General features: G+C 37.8%; 1 protein-coding gene across 1 annotated transcript; it reads left to right on the forward strand.

The window, feature by feature from the left end:
• Nucleotides 1-1,371: 1,371 nt before the first annotated feature.
• On the forward strand, nt 1,372-6,776 carry LOC120251630 (proteasome subunit alpha type-1-like). The gene is made up of 2 exons (XM_039260221.1): nt 1,372-1,827; nt 6,096-6,776. Exons 1-2 carry the CDS (start codon nt 1,477-1,479, stop codon nt 6,531-6,533), a joined length of 789 nt encoding a protein of 262 aa, XP_039116155.1. The 5' UTR covers nt 1,372-1,476; the 3' UTR covers nt 6,534-6,776.
• Nucleotides 6,777-15,905: the final 9,129 nt, after the last annotated feature.

Here is a 15,905-nt window from a genome sequence, read left to right on the forward strand (position 1 = left end):
CTAGTTGTTTTATTATACTTTAAATTTAACAGGATAAAATAATTAAGAATAATTAAATCTTTTAAAATATTAGATTAATACAATCTAAATTTTATAATATAGATTTTTGGTTGAGAGTGAGTTTGAGTTAAAATTTAGTAGGATTTATAGAAAAGTAGTTTTTTCTACCGCGTTTTTTTAAAGATAAATCATAGTTTTGTTAAATAAAATCATATGGACTTATACTTAAGTTAAAAATGAAGCAATGGACAAAGAGGTATTGTTTAGAAGTCCACTAATGACGAATGTGAGAGTTGTAAAATTATAGTAGATAAAATAATAACTATGTTGACTATTTGAAACTGGTAGTAACATTCAAAAAATAGTTAATTTAAGTGATCATCTGTCTTAGGTGATACGGAATGAAACCATGGTTGAGCTCTTTAGTTGGATTTAATATTGAGTGTCTTTTCACTAAAGATAATAATGAGTGAGTTAAGGAAGTTGTGACTAAAATTTAACAACTATATGGACTACTCCAATTTCATTTTTTTTTTTTTTCCTATTTGGTGTTTATGAGGAGATATCACTGGTGCCTTTCCTTGCATTCTTGTCTTAGCTAAAATAAATATATCTATTCTTTTAAATTATTTTAATCTAAGATAGAGTGAGTGATTACCACTTTTCTTATTTTCTCATCTCATGGAAAAATTAGACACCAATGTATTTTATATTTAAAAATAAAAAACAAAAACAAAAATAAGATAATTTTTAAAATAAGATAATTTTAAAATGTAGCATTTTTATTTAAAAAAATTGGAGTGTAATGTTATCTTTGTTTTTGATAAATATAATAAATGCATTATACAATCAGGGGTGAGCATAGGTGGAGAATTTGATTATCAAGAACCAACATATAGTCTAGTGGTTTTTTATCGTATTTGTGTTTGAGAAGTTTTGAGTTTAAAATCTTTCAAGACTGAAAACAAAAAAAGAAAGTGTTTATTGTTAATTTATAAAAAAAAATTTGATCATCCACCCCCTTCAAATTTTGTATAAAAAGAGTTATTTTAAATTTAAAAATTATTTTAAATTACCCACCTATGTTTCAAATTAGCCAATACTAAAAATAAGGGTATTTTAGAAGTGGAACTTCATGTTTTAATTCTCACTTCAGGGAACCAAATAAAGAGAAGTCACTTGAAAGCCACCACTTCAGTCACTTCGGTGCCCACTTCGGCGAATCAAATACGCTAATACTAAGATGATTTGGGGAAGCCACTAAATTGTAAAATAAATTATAACAATTTATCGGGGTTAAAATAAAATCAAACTTTCACAAGGGCCAAAATGTGAAAAAGCAGCCAGCCCTTCTTGGAGCACAAGCAAAACTGAGGAAACGCCGCAGCCCAAAATAAAAAAGCCCTCTTTGGAAGCTCACACATCTCAGCAACACGCGACGAAGACGACGGAGCAGCCCTAGATCGAGCTGTAGCCATGTTTAGGAACCAGTACGATACCGATGTCACGACGTGGAGCCCCGCCGGAAGGCTCTTCCAGGTCGAGTACGCCATGGAAGCCGTCAAGCAGGGATCAGCGGCGATCGGCCTCCGTTCCGCCACTCACGCCGTCCTAGCCACCGTAAACAAGGCTAGCTCTGAGCTCTCATCCGCCCAGCGCAAGGTATTCAAGATCGATGATCATATCGGTGTTGCCATCGCCGGCCTTACTGCTGATGGGCGCGTCCTTTCTCGCTACCTCCGCAACGAGTGTATCAACCACTCGTTTGTCTATGAGTCGCCGCTTCCTGTTGGTCGCCTCGTCGTCAGACTCGCTGACAAAGCTCAGGTCTTCACTTTGCTCTCTCATTCTTGAATCTGCTTTGCCTGTTATGTTTTCACATTCTAATTGCTTTTTTAGTTGCTTTTGTTGATCTGCGATGAATGATTTCGTGTTTTCGGTGTGGATCGTGGGAATCTGGGAATTGGGATTCAGTGACATAGATTGAGAATGGGATATGGTTGTGAGATCTATATTGCCTTTTTTCCCTTTTTTTAGTTGTTTTTGTTTTTGATTGATCTGCGGATAGTGTTTTGAAGGGTTTTAACGAGCTTGGGTTTATGCTACTTTGCATCGTTTCCATTTGAGCAAAGTGGCTTTGGATGTGTCATTAGGGTTTGTAGATCTTTTATTCAGTGGTATCATAGTGTTAATAGGATGCTTTGATTGTTATTGTTGAGCATTACACTGTGGAATTCTGGTGTTGGTGAATAGATTATGGGGGCTTGTCCATAGAAAAGGAGAGAGGGCAATGTTTGGTTAACGCCACCCCAGCACACTTGAATTATTTTTTAGGATTGGCCTTGGCACACAGGTAAGTTTGTGATGGTTGCTTGCAACCTGGGCATCATGAGTTGCGCACAAGGTAATGAGTTGCTGGGAAGAACTTTGTACATGTGCCATTTGTTGGCTTTAAATGTCTTTCCTTCATGGGGAAACAACAATGTGGCTTTTAACTACTTGCTAGTTGCAAAAAAATTATAAGGATAAAACTGTAAAAGAGTAGATGTGATGCTCTCAGTCCTAATGATTTGACTGACTACTAATGGAGGAAGCATAGATTGGAGAATTTACTAGGATTTGGTGAGACCCAGTCAAAATATTATGAAAAATCGTAATATGTTTGTGGATTTGGTAAGAGTAGATGTGATGCTCTCAGTCCTAATGATTTTTTCTTCAAGGTTACATTTTGTGGATATGAGAAATCGTAATATGTTTTTTTAGTTTGCATGTTTTAGGGTTTAGAGTTATAATTTCTCTTGAGAAGAGTTTGGATAGAGTTCACAGACAATTGATTTCCAACATCTTGAAATCAGAAATTTCCAATCTGGGTAGAATTTCAAATTTTTATGATTTATCTATTTCCTTGGAACACCAATATTTTCAAACACATAAGTTCATTTTGTTATTTAATGTGAGTTTGTGATGTAAATGGCTTTATCTTGTTATAGTTTATAATATTAGTTCAGTGTTACCTTTTTCAGGTGACATATAATTCAAGAAATTAAATCAGTTCAACATCAATAGTTTATCCTAGTATGGCCATCAAATCTATGTCATCACTTGAGCCATTCCCATCCAAAAATTTATCTATGTTTCCTGTGCTTTTTTCAGGAATATGTGGTTTGGGTTGTCTTCAAATCAAAGCTTTTCTGTTCTTTTTTGCCACACATATATAATACCTTTTCAAAAATACGTTGTCCTAGTGTATTACTGTTAGCTAGCTGTCTCCTGTTTTTCGTTTGGAAAATGCATTTAGGCCACCTTTTTTTTTTCTCCCAATTCCATCAAGGTATGTGTAAAGTGAAGAAACAACTTTATATAAATATTAATAGCAAAATTTAGCAATAAATACCTCGTTGTTATGACTTGGTTGAATGGTCAAATAGCTAATATGGTCTTTCAAAACCAACTATGATCTTTCTTTAAAATATTTCTTAATTCAAAGAATGAATAAAAGTCCACCTAATTGGGGCTCACAATTTGCAAGTGAAAGCTGCATGACAATGGATAGCAAGTGGTTGTCATAGGTACACGCTTGGTGAAAGTTCATTTAAGTCAATTGCCTTATGTTGCAGTTGATCTGAGAAACCATCCAGATGCGAAATTTTATTCTCATGCCCATGATGCTTGACTTGAAATCTCCAAACATATCTTGGCTGAAACTCTTGGTGTATACAGTTGTATGCTTTACATTTTGTACAGGTTGTTTTGATTTGTTTGCCATTGCTTCTCTATATAACATGTTTTGTCCTTGGTGTTATGTTTCTCAGATGATTAGCCCGTGCTTCATTAGTAAATAATAATAATAAAAATTATTATTATCATCATCTATTGTTATCAGAAAAAAGCTTGATATTGCTTTGCTTTGTTACTGGCTTATGTGAACAGCAATACCTATCAATGTTTCCGCATAGCGTATTTTGCTGTTACCAGACCATATTTGTGGTTGTTCTGTTTTCAAGGGACGGGCATGACAAATATATTCTCTGTTAAAAATTTAGATTGCTCGAAAGAAACCGGGACTTTGTTACTTTGAGATGACTGCTTCTTCTCTCCCTTTCAATCATTTTGATTATATTTTTTTTGTCAATTTGGCTTAGAGCAAGAAGGGTTATGCATCTTTTCCTTCTTGATGTCTTGAAATGCTGGCCTTCCATATCTGATGGAGGCCTTTAAGGTTTTCTTGGTTAGTTTTGAATTTATGTTACATGGTAGGATTTCTTATGTTATTCTCTAGGTTGTTTTTTCTTGGATTTGTCATCTTTCTAGTTCTAGAACCTTGATTCAACTGAAAGGAGGAGGTAACCTAGGGATTTTAAAGATTTATTATAGAATTAAGTGATGTGATTGATTATTTTCTTCTGTCACACATAAACATCTGCTATCCAGCCTATCCTTTTTTTTGTTGCTATTTGTTATTTTTATTTTTTAATTTTTTGATGAAGGACGACTCTTTCTCTTTTTGATATGATTTTCAAGTGTCATGCTTGATGTGCAGATCTATTATGTTCTTCATCCTCAGCAAAATGCTAGACAGTCTTTCTTCATTTAATATTTGAAGTTTTGGATGAACTACATCTCATGATAACACCCTTTAGATCACAAAATAAGAAGACTAGGTGGAATGTACCTTAAAGAAATTCTAAAAAAGAAGATGGACTTTTGAAAACTTTTGTACCTTCAGGTCAATATTTTCTCTGCCAAATATGTGTAGCATGCGCAACTTTTAAGTAACATCAAATCTTCTATATTTACATATTAAGCATTTTACCTAGGATGAAAATTTTAATATGGTCAAAGATGTGCATAACGACAGGTAAAGAGCTTGTTAAGATATCTTGGTTCATTCTCTCCTTTCCATTTTTTTATTGTATTATTATACATTTCTCTTTTGTATCCCAAGTAAATTTGAAATTTTTTCAACTGATGGAAAGAGGATGGACACAGAAACTGCTTATGCTTATCTACTAAAAATATGTGTTGACATAGTCAAATGTTGGAGTTAACTTTTTTGCTAAGTTACATTTGTGTGCATCTTCTTGAATCATCGTGCATAGGGAGCATGAATTTGTTATGTTATCATGGCACTGTGCATGATTGGCTGTTGAGAACCATCCATGTTAATTATATAAGCATGTTAGGCAAGTTTAGATAAATCCAAAGGTTTAAGTATCTTTTTAGCATGATTTGAATAAAATCTTGTACTGGATGTTTTATGTTTGACTTGATGAATGAGAAGTTTAAAAATATTTGAAAACAATGTTCTTTGGTATGTTTTACAATAGATAACATGAAAATGTTGAGGACTGACTTCGATGGTTGATCATGCATTTACACTACAAGGAGCAACCAGCAATTTTAAAACATTTTGCCCTAAATTTCCCCCATATGATGTTAGTTTTTACATCAGAGGCAATCCCTTTACTAGAAATCTTGACATAATATTTGTTTTTTGATGTTAATTTGAATATTCATTTTCATTGCAACAAGCATTTTGTGTATTCAGTTTGATTACTTTATTTTATTTTATTTTATTTCAGTGCCTATAGCAGAATAACTGTCCGACATCAGTTCTTCTTTATTATCAAAGTGTTCCATCTTAGTTCAAAATGTAATTTTGTTTCCTTGTTGACATTGGTTGAAGAGTTCTCTCAGATATAATGAGAAACTTGATCATTCGCATCCAAAACATCTCCAGAATATTTCACAACCAAAAATTGTCATTCAGAAGATCTACGTAAGTCCCCTTTGTGCACCCAAGCTCGATTTCAGGATTTGAAAAATCAATCTTTATGTTGTTGTTCCTCTATTTTCTTGTCCACTATTTTTCAAGTCAGTCATCGCTATCTACTGCAGAACATAGAATAGAACTTGTTATTTTACAAGAAATCATGTGTTGACTGAACCTTCAAATTTATGTTCCAATGGTCCCCATACTGGTTTGCAAGGCGTCCTTTTATCTTGTGCTATATTATTCTAGTTGCACAGTCATCGGTTTCTGTGAAATGCGGAAAGCTTTAATTCAAATTTCTAACTCTATTCTTCTATCTCAGGTCTGCACGCAACGTTCCTGGAAAAGACCTTATGGTGTGGGCCTGCTGGTTGCTGGCCTAGATGAATCTGGTGCTCACCTCTATTATAACTGTCCCAGTGGCAACTACTTTGAATACCAAGCATTCGCTATAGGATCACGATCTCAAGCTGCGAAGACCTTCTTAGAACGGAAATACGGGACTTACTCTAGGGCCTCTTGCGATGAACTGATCAAGGATGCTCTCTTTGCCATTAAAGAAACATTGCAAGGTGAGAAATTAATGAGCTCGATCTGCACAGTGGCTGTTGTTGGAGTTGGAGAACCATTTCATGTACTTGACCAAAAGACAATCCAAGAGTTGATTGATTCTATCGAAACTCGAGAGGAAGCTCCCGCAGCCGAACCAGGAGCCATGCAGGAGGATCAGGGCCAAGATGTTGCACCAATGGATATCTGATTCAAAGGTTGAGTTCCATGGTACCATGAGGGATTGCATTGTTAGGATTTTATTTTTATGGTCTCAAACTTTCTAAATCCATAATGGCAACTGTTTTATTGTTTTGTTTAATCTTTAGGAATTTACTGATGATGTTGTGTTAATACTATTTGGGTAAAACTTTGATGTTGTTCACTTGGATGATTTGGTGAACTATAGACCCAGATGCATTTGAAGGATGAAAGTTATGTGTTTGTCTCTGTTCATCGTTAATTCATTATGCATGTAGCTGTGGATGGCATGTAGCTGTGGATGGCCGACGGAAACAAAAAAAAAATGCATTTATGTATTTTTCCCCTCCTTTAATTTTATAACGCGGGGAGTTGTTTTTGTTTGAAATTTATAAATTTTGTTTTTGTTATTGTTATTGTTTTTAAAATTCGAGGGGGATACAAATAATTAATAAATATCAAGGTATGATATTTGGCTTTTTAAATGGGCTGGCAGAGATGACTGGTTTTAAAAGATAATTTCATAAAGGATTTTTTCCATGGCTGATTTTAAAATTTTACAAAAACTTTGTCAGTTACTTTTGAATTTGGATTTTTTCAAAAGCTTCTAATTTAAGTGCTGAGCATTAATTTACACTGAATATGCAAAACAAGATCTAAAACATTAATTAAAAAAAAAGGAAAATTAATGTTCACCCCTCGTCATTTTCAAAATTTCCCAAAAACCCCCCTCCAACTTTTGCACACCCCGGACAACCATCCGTTATATTTTACATTCCCTTTAACCCCCCGCTGGTAAGTTGAAGTGGGTCCATGATATAAAATTCTTTTTTTGCCCTTGCAAAAGGAGGGAAAAATGGCGCCCAATCATATCATGTCCGAACTTTATGCATAGTTTTCCAATGCCTCCTGCTTGCTTTTTCTCAAACAAAGTTTAGGGTGCTCATATCTTGTTCTTGTTCTTCTTTTTCTTCTTCTCATTTGATGTACTCAATTTTAGCTCTTCCGATTAAATTATGGAGAGTTTTTGTGATGTTGCTAGATACAAGAGGATCGAGTCGTAGCGTCAGGGGACGGTGAGTTGCGTTTTTAGCCATTGCCACCCTTCCGGTCCGTAAGTTGTGTTGTAGCCATTACCACGCTTAGGGTCACGATCGCGGATCGTGCTGATGAATCATGTCTCGAATAGGCATTGTGTATATACTTCTTAGTATTGTTTAAATATTGAACTTTAGATTTAAATATATCTGTTATGGTTTAAATATTGGCTTCTATGTTTAAATTTGTTCTTTTATCGTTTAAACTGTATTTTTATCCACTTAAAATATACAACGCGATGGTGGCAGCGGTCTCGAAGCGTAATTAATGCACGCTCGGTTACCCAAGCGTTTCCATCTGCATCGCACATAAAAAAATCGAGGCCGAAGCGTGACAGTCGTTGGATTTCGCAGTATAAATGGGAAGGAAGAACCATTTCGTTGAACATACTCTATTGGCGCAACCACTCCTCTTCCTCTTCTTCTTGTGTGATGGTCATCCTGTCGAGTCGAACATTTGGTGTTCACGACATTCGCTCCATTCAAACCACATTTTTAAGATCATAGACTTTTTACAGGATGTGTCATGATTGTTTTCCTCTTGTCATCCCTAAACAACCTGTAGGTGAAAACTTTTTTTTCTTGCCCAAGTCGAAATGCTCGCCTTCTTGCTCTACTCTACGGGTAAGCAATGACGGAAGTGCGTTTCGCCTTGGGTCAAGTAAAAAAAGTTTCACCTACAAGTTGATTGCGGATGATTACCAGAAGAAGGTTCATCACATATCCTTTAAAAAGAACTTGATCAATAAAAAAATATGGTCTGGCTGGAGCGAGTGTTGTGGACACCGTATTCAAAGGTGTACTTGATCTATAAAGCAATGACTGTCCGTGATGGTTACGTCGTGCGTTAAACGGAGAGTTTGAAGCTTAAACAGAGAATTTTTGTATTGTCTTACATTCTATTTTTATCAGAGATTTGTATTTTAAGTGATGGTCATTTTGTAATTACTGTCGATATTTAATAATAAAATGAATGTTGTATTGTATTGTATTAAATGTATTTTTTTATCGAGATTTGTATTTTTAAGTACATTTCATTGTAATTACGTTGATACTTCATAAGAAAAATGTTAAACCGATAAAAATGAAATTTAAACAGGGCAAAAATAAAGTTAATATTGAATAAGAATGTTATCGAGATTTGTATTTTCAAATTTAAAGCAGAGACATAACAAAAGAACGGCATTGTAAACAATACAAACAGTTATACAATAATCGATTTACTCTTTAAACAATGACAACGGTGTTTAATCACATACATAAAGATGTTTAAACGTTTTACATATTATTTACATTATATAGACTTTAGTTAAAAAGTAAACCGTTATTTTAAACACTATATGTATCTGTTTAAACATAAAAAGCTTGACGTTTAAACAAAGACTCACGTTGAGGTGAGAACTTTCATTCGAGCGATGACAATATGTCTTCCTCGCGACATTGACATATATTTCCCTTTTTGCCCTTGGGATGGAGGGAAAAATACCGCCCAATCACATCACATCACGTCTAGTCTATCCTCTATGCATACAACTATGCACTTTTTTGTTTGCCTATCTGACTGCTGTTTGTTGTTTACATCTTCTTTTTCTTCTTCTTCGTCTTCTTTTTGTTCTTCTTTTCATTTGGTTTGTACGATTTGGTTTTCGGCCGGTATATTATGGAGAATTTTTGCGGTATTGCTAGATTCAATGGGGAGGGAAGAGTGCTAATGTTCACGGCTCAGACTTCTTGGGAGTTGGTGTTAGCTGAGATATGTAAGCGATGGGGTCTCGAAGTTTCCCTTGTCAGGGTGAAGTTTATAACACCAGATGGATATAAAACGGTTTGTCCAATAGAAAACGATGTTGACTTCCAGCGAATGTGTCACATGCACTCCATCTTCAAATGCGGTGTAGTTGATCTTGTTGTCGAGACAGACAATGTGCCATTGCGGAATCCTAATGAAAACGAGTTTTACTCGTTGTAAGTTCCTTCTCTTTTATTTGATCCAGTTGTATGGGTTCATTATTGTTTAAATATGTCAGTTACTGCTTAACATATTGTACTATTCGTTTACGTTAATTGGTAACGGTTTAAGTATTTAAGTTAACGTTTAAATATTGGCATTATCCCTTAAATATTATATTCTCCGCTTAATATATTGATCTTTTCATTTGACTGAAGTGTTGGCAGGAATTCAGATTCTGCGAGTGCTCCCGTTCAATCCCATGGTGACCCTGACGGTGTGGGATGTCTTCCATTCTCGTCAGACCATTCTGAAGTGCTATTGTTGGATATTGGACAACGTTTTGACGGTGTGGAACATTTCAGAGTCGTACTTCGAAATTATGCAATCAAACGGAATTTGACTTCAAATTCATAAAGAACGAGAAACATCGAGTGACTGTGGAATGCGCTGCCGATGGTTGTCATTGGCGCCTTCATGCTTCAAAAGAGTATAATAAAAATACTTTCAGAATCAAGACAATCAACCCGTCACACACTTGCGGTGGTGGCATAGGTTCGGCGTCACATCCGAAAGCATCCAAAAAATGGGTAAGCGCACGAGTGATTCAGAAGCTCAAGGACCGGCCCTTGTACAAGGCCATCGACATTCAGAAGGACATGTTGCTCATCACTGGTTGATTAATAAATCGGATATGGCACATTGGTCGAATTATCTGTTCAGAGGTGATCGTTGGGGTGAGATGTATTCAAATGTCGCGGAGTCGTTCAATGCTTGGATCAAAGAAGCTCGTCATTTACCGGTGACGAAAATGGTCGACTCCATAAGGTCTACGAATTTTGATTTATACTTAACATTTCGTGTTACCCTTTAAAATGTTTCCATCTTTGTTTAATTAGACTTCTCCGACATTAGATATTAATCTTATCGTTTAACTTTTTAGAATAATGTTTAAACAGGTTCACGAATTATTTAACCATCACTATCTTTGTTTAATGTTATTTGTAGGTACAAGTTGATGCACATGTTATGTAACCGGCGTGAGCAAGCGAACAAATGGGAGACCTACTTATGCCCAGACATACATTCGAAGGTAGAGATAATTGTTGAGGATAGCCGAAATCTTCGCGTTAGTCGTTGTGTCGATGATCGTTACGAAGTGATCGACCCGGTCGCGACGAACTCTCGTGGATCTTGCCATCGAACTTGTTCATGTCGAAGGTGGCAAGTTTATGGTATCCCTTGCAAACACGCTTGCTGCTGCAATAATGCGCATGAACACCAACGTTCATCGATTTATTAGTGGCTACTTCACCGCCGACAATTACAAACGGGCGTATAGAAGCTATATTCCCCATACACGCGATGACGAGGGCCTTCGGGGACGGAAATCGTGAGCTTCATTCATCGACCGCTTTGGCGAGAAGGCAACTCGGGCGTCCCTAGGCGAAAGAAGATCGAGTCGCAAGAGTTTGATGTCCATGAGTTACATTGCGCTACGCGCCATGGATCCCGGTCATAATCGTAGATCTTGTAATGAAATCGTCGCCCGACTAGGCATTGTAAATAAGCTAACTTCTAAAGAGAAACAATTTGAATTGACTGCCAATTTTTCATATATTTAAACTCTTATTCTTCACAGTGTTATCCGTTATTTAAACGAGATCACGGTGTTATGTTAAACAGAGAACACTGTAATTTTTAAATGTTTCAAACTGATATTTAAACGATATATGGTAAAGTTAAATAATTAAACTGAAATGTAAACAATCACACGCCATGGATCCGGTCATAATCGTAGATCTTGTAATGAAACTGTCGCCGACTAGGCATTGTAAATAAGCTGACTTCTAAAAAGAAACAATTTGAATTGACTGCCAATTTTTCATATATTTAAACTCTTATTCTTCACAGTGTTATCCGTTATTTAAACAGACATACGATGTTATGTTAAACAGAGAACACAGTAATTTTAAATGTTTTCAAAACTCGATATTTAAACGATATATGGTAAAGTTAAATAATTAAAACTGAAATATAAACAATCACATCGTAGATTAAACAATGAAATGAAAGCCGAATGGAATTTAACATGCTTTACAATTGAAAAACAAACAAAATTTACATTGACATGTACAAGTCATGTTCAAATCGAAAAAATGAAAAACAATGAATTGAATACAAGTCCTGCTCGCGAAAACAAAAATTTAACTCGCTTGGACGACCCCCTTTCTCATGGATGACTGGTCCCTCCCTCCTTAAGTATGCGGGTAACATACTTTAATCTCAGGTAAGGAACGTCTGTCTGCAGTAGCCGTAGCTTCTCACCCCAAAGTAATTGCTCGATAAACCGCATGACATAGGCAGGCGTAATCGACGCTTCCTTGTTTTTGCCGTGGGGTTTCCATGTCGCATGCAGTGGGTACTTTTCGGGTCGCCGACTCGTCGAACTCCATATCGACAGTACGTGTCGAATAGATTCCATTGTCGAGATATGCAAGTTGAGATTAACATACCGAATTAAATAACAAACACTATCATTCGGAATAATTAAAGAACTTACCATGTCCGACGCGTCTTTTTCGTACCCCGCGCATGAAGAATAATGCATGTATTCTTGTTTGTCATTGTCAAGGACGACAACATGGAAGTGGCCATTCATTATTATCGGGAGGATGACAATTTGAACTTCATGCAAGCAGCGCACAACATCTCCGATCATAGCCATAGTTGTATCATGTGCGTCATCCTGCTTTGACATAAACAGCGCCAACGGTCTTATGATGGAGGCGCGCTTCTTGTAGGGATATGGCACCTTGCTCAGCGACTTTGTATTATGCATACAAAAGCGTCCATCACATCATCTGTGACCATCTCCTTCCCCTCAAGCAGAGTGTATAAATTGGCTCGTGATGGTCGACGACGATCATTCTTCCACACGCAGTCATTTCGAGATTAAAGCGATATGTATATAATTAGCCCATATTCTAAATAGTTAAATGATATTAGCAATGTTCAAATGATAGTATAAATAATTAAATGTTAAGTAGAAAACTAAAACGATAACATATAAACATTTAAACAATATCAATAGAAAGTTAAACACTATAAACAAAAATTTAAACACTATCATGAAAAACTTTAAACTTACCGTCCATACGGCAATTAAGGAAGATTCTCATCAACTCCCTCGCTCAGTACTTGTTAAGTCGAGATTGACCAACCCATTTTTTCTTCTTCGGAACGAAGACTTGCCTAGCCGTCTTGTCCCATTGTTGATTGGCCTTGATCATCTCTCGCGTTGATCGGTCGGGGTCTTCATGCGGGCATCGCTTCGAGCCTTGAAGGTGTTCGACACCGACCGCATCTTCCTTCGATCGCGGGGACGACGGCGACAACATCAACCGCGGACACATCCTTACGTGGTTGTTCTTGTTGTCAGGATTGTGTCCGGCTCGCGGGGACGACGGCGACAACATCAACCGCATGACACATCCTTACATGGTTTTTTTGTTGTTGTGGGATTGTGTCCCCGCTTTGATGCGGTCGATCGGCCACTGCGATGCAATCAACTATCTTCTCACCGTGGCCACGGCAACGACGATTATCGGAGACAAATCCTTAGCTTGTTCTTGTTCTTCGAGGATTGTGTCCGTCTTTTGATGCCGCATCCCGACGGCCCGGTTCCACTGGGTCGAGGATTTCGTTAACAAGAGAGTTGACGATCTTTTCCACCGCGGCGACGGCCACATCATCTACGATGTCCTCCACCGTCATGGCCATGTCATCAACGGCGACAGACTCGATGAATGACATCGAGCCCGATGGTTTTTGCTATTGTTTTCATCGTTAGCCGGCGGTGGAGACGAGGCGATGATTGTTCTCATCTTTTTCGCAAGTCTCTTCGAATGTGGCCGTCTTGGAATGGCCACCCGATGATGTCGTCGTCGTCAAGTCCGCGCCTCGTTCGTCCCGGGTGCTTCGATTGTTTGGAGGGACGGCAGCGATCGATGAACGTCCCTTCCGAGCCTCAACACGAGCGACTAGCCGAGGAAACTTCGGTCATCAATATCCGCACGCTCGCATAAGAGTTGCGAGTGACATCTTCGCCTAATATAGCCGGTGGGGACTGCCATGGTCGGGAGGGCCGCCATGGTCGGTGGGCGCCACATTAGGGAGGCACTCGTTGTCGTGGTAGGGGGCATTGCTGATCTGGGCGTGGTGGGGGAGGGCTTCTCCGGCGTCGAGGAATGCGTGTGCGTGGTGGGCTGGAAGTACGAGAACGGGGTTGAGCGCGCACGATAGAGGTTGCCCTCTCATCCTGCCTTCGAGCAAGTGGTTCCGGAGGAATAGCATCCATCCGTCGGTTGGCCCCAACATATATTTCTTCTTCAGCACTCACCGGAACCAGCTCAGGAAACTAACATATGTAAACCAAACAATTTCAGGGAAATCATTCAGTTTAAACTATAACAACTAAAGTTAAACATATTTTTTATATATTAAACATTATCGAATTTATTTAAACGGAAAACACAATGTTTAAACCTTTATTAATAAGTTTTACACAGTAAATAACACATTTAAACACTAAATAAAATGTTTAAACATTAAAGACTTATGTTAAACATTGTCCATGATTTATTACCTCTTTTCCTTCGAGCGATGACAAGTTGGTTTCTACCGTCGCTTGCTTTCGGTAACTACTTTCACCGTAGCACAGCATCCTTGGGATCTTGCCGAATAGGACTTTCTTTCCCGTTCCGGTCAGCTCGTAAAATCATACGTTAAGCGCGACCGAGCACCCCTTAATATATCCTGTGTTGGTCTTCTTCCCTGCGCATCTATCTTGCACTCGAGCGGTCGCTGTGGAATGTCCTCCATCGACCACTAGTGCGTCGCCCTGCGCCCATGCGTATCGCCCCATGGCGGGTAGATCATCGACATAATCAACGATCCAGTTCGGAACCGAGCATGATGTATTTGGGAAGAGGACTGTACCCATGAGATACACCATCAGGAGTTTGACAAAATTTTCTTCTTCCCCCCTTTGTCGAACAAGTTGGACAAGAGCGCTCTTGATGGAGTCTCTGTGTCTCTCATAGGTTTTTGATAAATACCTACCTTCGAACACTGAGCGGATTTTATTCTTCTTAAACACGACTGCGTTGCCATCACAACCCAGACCAAGAATGAGGGCCACATCTTGAGGCCTGAAACTCAGCAGGCTTTTCCCGATCCTGAATTTATTGGTGCGACCATCGTTCCTTTACAATAGAGAATCAAGAAGGGCCCTCTTTTGGTAGATAGCTTCCAGTTCAGTGAATGCTGCAAACGGTGTCCTTCGGATGATCTCCCAGTGTCGAGGGGTCATGTTATCTTTCAATTCAGCTAAGGTCTTCACTACCGGTGTCAAATAGCATCGCCCATTAACTAGGTTGACCGCCATAGTCAAAAGCCTGTGACAATAAAAACACATTAATAACAAAATTTAAATTGTAACATCTCATTTGTTAAACGTAAACCTCATTTTTAAAACTGAAACCATATCAAATAAAATGGGAATTGTACATTATAAATATTACACAAATCATAACAATCGAAAAAACCTATTCCGATAGTGTATACAGACGAAAGCGCAAAACAACACAAAACCCTAGCCGAGAAATCTCCCAGCAGACTAACAAAACCCCAGTAGAGAAATCCCACCGCAGACTTCAATATCTTCCAACAAAAAAGCAGGGAGCACAAAAACAAAAATCGAAAAAAATCTTTCTTTAGTAATGAGCAGCTTAACATAAAACCATACTCAATACCTTAGTTTGCAAACTGATGAAATGCCAACTACTTGCGTGGGGGACTTTTCCTTCGAGATGCTGGTGGAAAGGGAAAAAAGCCATGAATTACAGAGGGTCGCACGTGAGAGACAACTTCGGAGACAACTTGGAAATGGTTTAACCCGAAGACTCTAGTTGAGAAAAAAATAACTAAAAGGCTCCATAGAATTCCTCTCTTGGGGTTACCCTACTGAAAAACCCCCCACTTCCTCTCATACTGAAATAGGTAGCGATCACGACTCCCCATGCAAGGGCATTTTTGTCCATAAAATTTTTAAAAATAACACCGTTGACATCCGATTCACGTCTTTGGGGGGTTGAAAAAGCATGGAAATAAAAAGGAAGGGGTTTTTGGGGAGTCATGAAAACTAAGGGTGTTTTTAGCGATAACTGCAAAACTTAGAGGGTGTTTTTAGCAGTTTCAAAGGGCAAAAAAATAAACAAACAAACAAATAAATTAAATTCTGAGGACTAATAAAAAATAAACACAAGGACTCCCA

The sequence above is a fragment of the Dioscorea cayenensis genome, chromosome 20 (genome assembly GCF_009730915.1).
Source record: "Dioscorea cayenensis subsp. rotundata cultivar TDr96_F1 chromosome 20, TDr96_F1_v2_PseudoChromosome.rev07_lg8_w22 25.fasta, whole genome shotgun sequence".
Classification (NCBI taxonomy): domain Eukaryota; kingdom Viridiplantae; phylum Streptophyta; class Magnoliopsida; order Dioscoreales; family Dioscoreaceae; genus Dioscorea; species Dioscorea cayenensis.